Source organism: Dipodomys ordii, unplaced genomic scaffold (assembly GCF_000151885.1).
Source record: "Dipodomys ordii isolate 6190 unplaced genomic scaffold, Dord_2.0 Scaffold127, whole genome shotgun sequence".
NCBI classification, from domain to species: domain Eukaryota; kingdom Metazoa; phylum Chordata; class Mammalia; order Rodentia; family Heteromyidae; genus Dipodomys; species Dipodomys ordii.
In genome coordinates, this window is record NW_012267343.1 from 1,833,287 (window position 1) to 1,840,299 (window position 7,013).

The window sequence follows — 7,013 nt, forward strand, 5'->3', positions numbered from 1 at the left end:
TCACAACTCCACTTTTGGTTATTATTATTATTTTTTTTGCTGGTTAATTGGAGATAGACTTTCCTGAACAGGCTAGCTTCAAACTGTGATCCTCAGATCTTAGCTTCATGAATAGCTAGGATTATAAACAGAAGCCACCAGTGCCTGGTTCAGAGAAAACTTTGTGGAAACTGCTGTTAAGCAGAGAGCTGACTGGCCATTACGGAAAAGATGGGTTTGTATTTCATTTTACTCATTTGGGCCTTTCTAGCACTTGCCTGACCTTCAAAAGGCATGTTTACTTTTTTTTTCCTACTTTTTTTATTTTTTTAAACCTATAAATAGGACCAAAAAAACTATTCTTTCAAGAATTAAGAATTTTCTCATTTTATACAATGTGGGTATTCTAAGTGATAGCCATAAATATTTTATTGGTGGCTGAATAATAGAATACGTTTTCTCTTTATAGGAAGCATCTGGTGGGATAGACTTTTGTTTGAATGAATGTTTTATGTGCTGTTGACTTAAAACATTTAAAAGGAGGTTTTAATGAACCTACCAATAGTTTCTTTTGCTATTCTTGTTAGTCAGAAAATTGAATCCTTAAGTGTTAGCCAGCCGGCCGAGGGCAGACAGCTTGGAAACACTTTAAATGTAGAATGTGCTGATTATTTCTGCTTATCCAGTCCTAAAACTGTGCATTAAAAAGAGTATATGCCACTAAGATTATTTTTAAAATACTGAAAAAAACCTTTGATAACCATGTAAATATTAGGAGATGTCGTAACATCCAGGTATAGCTAATTACATTTTGCTGCATTTCATATTGATTGGTTATCTTTTTATTAATTTCACTGAGATTTAATTTACACAAAAGTACTGATTTTAAGTGTTGGGTGCTTTCTAATGATTGGTGTTGTAATCAGGATATGTATGTATATCGATTTTTTGGTATGTATGTGGAGTACCTTTGTAGGTTCATTTAACTATCACTAATACAAGACTATACAAAAGCTCCATAATACCAAAAATTTCCCTGTGTGGCTTCTTTGTGGTCAACTCTCTTAGCCCTAAACCTTTGACAACTAATGTTGTTTTCTCTGTCCTTGTAATGTGACTTTTCCCAGAGTGTCATAAATGGAATCATATGGTATGTGGTATTTTGAGGACTGGCTTCTTTCTGTTGGTATAATGTCTTTGTAATTTATTCACATTGCATGTGTCAAAGTTTCTGAGCACTGTTTCATATTATTGATGAGTACTGTTTACCCTTTGAAGGGCACTTGAGTTCTTTCTCCCTATTGGCAATTGATAATAAAGCTGTACAGTAGTGAACATTTATATACAGGTTTTGCTAATAGCATAGGTTTCCTTCCTTCCTTCCTTCCTTCCTTCCTTCCTTCCTTCCTTCCTTCCTTCCTTCCTTCCTTCCTTCCTCCCTCCCTCCCTCCTTCCCCCTTTCTCTCTTTCTCTTTCTCTTTCCCTTTCTTTTTTCTTTCTATCTTTCTTTTCTTTCTCTCTCTCTCTCCTTCCTCCCTTCCTCCCTCCCTCTCTCCCTTCTTCCTTCTCTCACTTCTTCCCTCCTTTCTTCCCTCCCTCCCTTCTTCCCTCCCTTTCTTCCTTTTTCTGGGGCTTGAACTCAGGGTCTGGGTGCTGTCCCTGAGATATTTTGCTTAAGGCTGGCACTCTACCACTTGAGCCACAGCTTCACTTCCAGCTTTTTGGTGGTTAATTGGAGATGAGTTTCACTGACTTTCTTGTCTGGGCTCGCTTTGAACCACAATCTTCATAGCTCAGCCTCCTGGATAGCTATAATTACAGTTGTGAGCCATGAGTGTCTGCAAAACAATGTAATTTTGTAGTATACCTATGGTGTAATCTAACTTTTCAGCAAAATGTGAGGTTTAGGTTGAGGTTTATTTTGGTAACATGATGTCCAATTGTTTCAACATTGTTTGCTGAAAATGAACACGATCCTTTCTACATTGAATTGTCTTTGTAGTTGGTCATATCTGTATGGGTCTGTGCCACTATTTCGTTTTCTGTTGCATTGTATTCTCTCAAAGTTGTTTTGATTCATCTTGTTCTTTACTGCCCCAAATAAGTTTTATAATTAGCTTGTCTGTGTTAAAAAAAAAGCTGCCGGAATTGATTGAAATGTTATTAAATCTATATAAAAATTTCAAGAGAATTGACATCATTATTATATTGACTCACCCAATCTATGAATTTATTAGAAGTCTTTTCACTTATGTCTGTCTTGAATTTCACAAACATTTTGTGGTTTTAAGAGTATAGTTTATGTTTTATTAGATTTATACTTAAGGGTTTTAGGTTTTAGAGCTGTTGTAATGTAAATGAGAGACTCTGTTGGTTGATAGTACCATAAGCCACCTCATTCATGGACTTACTATGTGTGGCTTAGATTCCTGAGTCTGCATCAGGCAGCTCACTTGTCAGGCAGAAGCCCTCAGTCTCACTTTAGTCATGTGGATTTAAATCATTGTGAGAGCAGTTGAGTGTTTGTCTGTCTCTTAGTTTTTGAAACTCTTACCTTCCAAAAAAAAGCATGGTACCCCAAAAACAAAGTAAAATTTAAAGTGCTTAATTTAAATGATAACTGAGACTCAGAGAGGAAGGAATCTTGAGAGAATGAAGGTTGAATTGATATTGTCTCTTAAGCCCCTGGTCTTCACTGGGGTCTGAGCATGAGTAATGACTGTGAATGGAAGGGGAACATAGATGTGTGACCTTTAGAGAGGGGCTTCAATTGCTATTACTTCTAGTTTTTTTTTTAATTGAGCAAGTTATATGATACACACTTCAAAAGATATAAAGGGTATATAGCATATTTCCAGATGATGTGTGCCATTTAATCCAGAAAGTGTGTACTCATAGTCCCTGCCCCCTTTTGAATTTACAACACATTTTATCATAGCCACCATCTGTGCAATAGACCACTAAAATTTATTCCTCCTAACTGAAACTTTTAACCCTGTCTAGTATCTCTCCTTTCCCTCTCTCACCTACCTTTTATTTAAATGGTAACCTGATGAATATGATGTTCTAAGCGATAGTGTTTTTATTTGACATTACATCTTGGAGATAATTTCAGTGAGTCCACAAAGTAGTCTTATTCATTTTTTTTTTTTGTGGTACTGTAATACTCCACTGAGCAGTTCTACCATAACCTACTTAGCCATGACTAGTTGGCTTTCAACAATTGCAGTTAACTACAGACCTTTAAAATTTGCTAAAGGAAGTGTAACATGCCTATAGACATGCACACCTTTGTGAATAGTTCCATGAATTATTATAAAAAGAAAACAGGCTCATGACCACCACCAATATTGAGAAGAAGCAATGATATCAATACCCCAGAAGCATACTGTATTGCTCCTCCTAAAGCCCATGCCATCCTCTTGGACCAGTTTCCAAACCCTTCCTAGCTTGTGTTTCTGATACCCTCTTACGCAAAGGAGAGGAGTAGGAGTCATTCACAGACAGACTCAAAGCTGAGGGAAGTAGAGAGAGGGAGGATGGGTGGTGATGGTAGGACTTGGGAAACATTTTCTTGTGTAAGCATGGTGTTGTAAAAGTACAAGGAAATTGCTCTAGTGAGTAGGCTCATGTTTGTTCTTGGAGTTGGGTTAGCCTTTTCATTAGTCTGCTAAGAAAAGCTTTCTAGGTGACCTAACCAAAAAAAAAAACAAATATTGGTTGGGGGAGTCAGCAAGGTCGGAGGCTCAGCTCTTCCACGGGTGTATAGCTGGGTTGTTACTTTTGCAGTGTTGAAGTGTTCCCTAAGGATTGAGGTACCTAGAGGTACTCACACCATATATTCTCAGTAAATATGAGTTTTCTTGGTATATTTCCTCTACACTTTTTACTTTGACAAATTTCAAACTTGGGGAAAAAGTGTAAAACAGTACAGATACCTAGATTCACACACACTTTTTTTTTTTTTTTTTGGCTGGGATTTCAACTCCAGGCTTGTGCTTGAACTTCTGTTTGTGCAGCTTGTTTGTTTCTTTAGCACTCTACTAGTTGAGCCATACTCTAGCCCTGCTTTTTTGCTGATCCTTTTAGAGAGGGAGGCTCATAGAGTTTCATGCTCAGACTGGGTTTGATTCTAGATTCCTCAGTCCTCAGTCTCAATCTAATTCAACACTAATTATTCAGATCCTGAATAGGCCTACAAAACTGTTCAATTCCTGAATAATATTACAGGCTTGAGCCACTAGTGTCCAGCTTCTAAATTTCTTTACCTCTTTTTTTTTTCTCTTTCTCCACTCATTAGTGAATCAGTTCCAGACATCACTCTATAGAAGCACCCTTACATACTCAGGAGGACTCTGTCCTCTAAAATCATAATGCTGTAATCTTATATAAAGTTGCGCTTTCCCCACTTAGCATAATGAGGACTTTTAAGATCAATTGCACTTAATAGTCATCTCCTTTAACCTATGCTTATTTAGAAAGGTTCCTTATCCAGTTTTGCCTCAGATTTTCATTAGGATTTTCAGATCTGATGTTTTGCATAAAGTCCTTCTATTCAGCCACTCCTCTTGACTAGATTCAGGTTAATGGTTGCATGGAGCACCCTCGATGGAATTGTTGGCTCAGCAATTCATTTCAGGAGGCTCGTGATATCAGTTTATCCCATCAGTGCTGAGGAGAGATTTACTTGCTTACCCTGGTTGTAAAAGTTCTAAATTGTAAAGTTACCTTTTTGTAATTAATAAGTTGGCTGTGGGAAAGTATTTTGAGAGGGAATATCCTACTCCTCATGATCTTTTGTCTGGTGTTTTTAGTGTTGATAATTCTTACCTGAATCAATTATTTCATGAAATCAATATAGTAGTTTTCTATTCCTGTTATTCTTCTACATTTACTAACTAGGTTTATTTGGTAAAGACAAAGTGTCCTCCCTGTCCCCCTTCCTTCCCCTTCCTCCCTCTCTTCTCCTTCTCCTTCCCCTCTCCCTCCTCTCTTTATCCCATTGATATAGAGGCATTAGTTCTTTCTTTCTTTAGTCATTATTCATTTCTGTCATTCATTTTGATTATTAGATAGTTCTAAATTTGTCCAGCAGGAGCCACCTAATTCTTCTGGGTTGGTATAATTGTACCTGTGGAAGCTTTTTCTAGTGTTACCATTGAATTCATTTCAGAGCCTTGAGCCATGGGGATGAATGCAGGTACCACCCATCAGATCCTCTCCTTTCCCCTTGCTTTAGACAACTCTTCTGTGTTTATTTTCTAGCAAATCACTGAACTGAAGAAAGAAAACTTTAACCTGAAGCTCCGCATCTATTTCCTCGAGGAAAGAATGCAGCAGGAGTTTGATGGTCCCACTGAACAGGTCTACAGAACTGTGAGTGTCTTCTGCTAAGTTGTTCCAAGTAGATAGCTGATAGTTATTCTCAAAATTAGCATGAGGAGATAGATCTGTTTGATTTGGTGGGTGGTGGTGGTGGGGAAGATGCCAAGATGGCCCTCCTTTTAAGCAAAGAGGTGCATGATTAAGTCTTTTATACTTTAACATTGGAATTCTGGTTCACTGTCTAGCTTGGTTGTCCTTTTGTAAGTATTTATTGTAGAGAAATAAGCAGTGGACTGATACAATGACTCTGGAATTGAATCCTATTGTTACCAACTATTTGGGTAACTTTGGGCAAGTGGTTTCAGCTCTCTTGACATGCTGCCAGTGTTGAGTGATGATCCTGATGTCATCAGGTTATTTGTATGACTAAATGGGATGAGAGATGAAAAGCTCTGCACCCTTTGGTGCTTGACAGTTGCCATCATTGCATTGTCTCATTGAGCTGCCTTCGGCTGCCCAAGGTAACTATTGTCAGGTTTCCTGTGATCCGACTCCTCTGTATTCCTGTGTGCTTGCTTGGAACTGCCAGAAAAGAAAAAAAAAAGGCTATTCCGATTTGAAGTCTTGACCTGGAGGTCTTTGTCTGAAAACAAACCTTGGTTCTCAAAGTTGAAAAAAGAACTTGGCTTTCTTGAAAAGACATGAGTACAAACAGTATCTCAGTGCCCATTTCTTCACTTTTTCTGGTAGATTAGCCCTTGGCCTGGGAATTATTCTATCTTTTCTCCTCTGAAGTTTGAACAGTGGAAACTTTTGAAGGAGAAATGTAAAGGGGCTTTTCTTGAAGAGGGATTGCGCTCCCTCCAGCCCTTTCAAGAGCTGAAAAACTTGGCTGTCCCTGAAGGCACAGTGATCTTCCTTCAGTGTGAGGGCGGGGACACAATGTCACCCCATTTCTGGAAGGAAGTGTGGTACACTTTTTCTCTTTTAAGGAAAAAAAAAACAATGTGTAAGCATGGTGGTCTTGCACCTGAGAACTTGGGAAGCCAACTATTGTGGGCTGTGTTGTGTCTACCTTGGGCATTGTTGGGATAGCATCCTATGGGGAGGAAACTGAGGCTGAGGAAGATGAGTGACTTGTTTCATGTCATATAGCTGCTCTATGAAGTAGATTTTGAGGCCTGGCCCAGGCCAGTATATTATTGCCCTATGCCCCATTAGATACTCTATTGTACTATTGAACTAGATAGCCCCTCCCCACTTTTATTTTTCAGTTAAGTTTTTGGATAGAATTTTAAATATAACGTGAATGTATGACAAAGATGTACTTTCACTCTGTTCTTCTGAGTCTGTAAATCTCACCAATATATGGCTTCCATGTGCAGAGGGATGCTAGCAAATGAGAGAGAGAGAGAGAGAGAGAGAGAATGTGTGTGAAACCACTTTATATTTTTCACTTAATGGTATCTTGGATACTTCTCTTTGATAGTAACTTAAGTGCTGCTTTATTCTTTTTTTTTCTGGATAGAGTATTTGTTACATATACATTACATCTATCTATGTATACATAGAGAATATATATAATATTCTATTTGTACAGAAATTTACAATATAATCTGTGACTTCAATTAATGGGATAGAGGTAGGCATACTCCCCACCCTGTATTTTTGCCATCGTACCAGCAAAAGCATGCCACTTCTTCCCTCCC

The 7,013-nt window shown here is 38.1% G+C and overlaps 1 protein-coding gene across 7 annotated transcripts in view; it reads left to right on the top strand.

Moving 5' to 3' along the window:
• Cdk5rap2 (CDK5 regulatory subunit associated protein 2) overlaps positions 1–7,013 on the top strand; it is a 186,205-nt gene that overhangs the window by 29,589 nt on the left and 149,603 nt on the right. For all 7 annotated transcript variants that reach the window (XR_001175598.1, XR_001175597.1, XM_013030170.1 and 4 more), the window contains exon 4: positions 5,245–5,355. Coding sequence is in view for 5 of the 7 variants with exons in the window: in XM_013030170.1 (XP_012885624.1) it covers positions 5,245–5,355 (111 nt within the window). In the remaining 2 variants the exon portion in view is untranslated. The remainder of the gene's footprint in view (positions 1–5,244; positions 5,356–7,013) is intronic.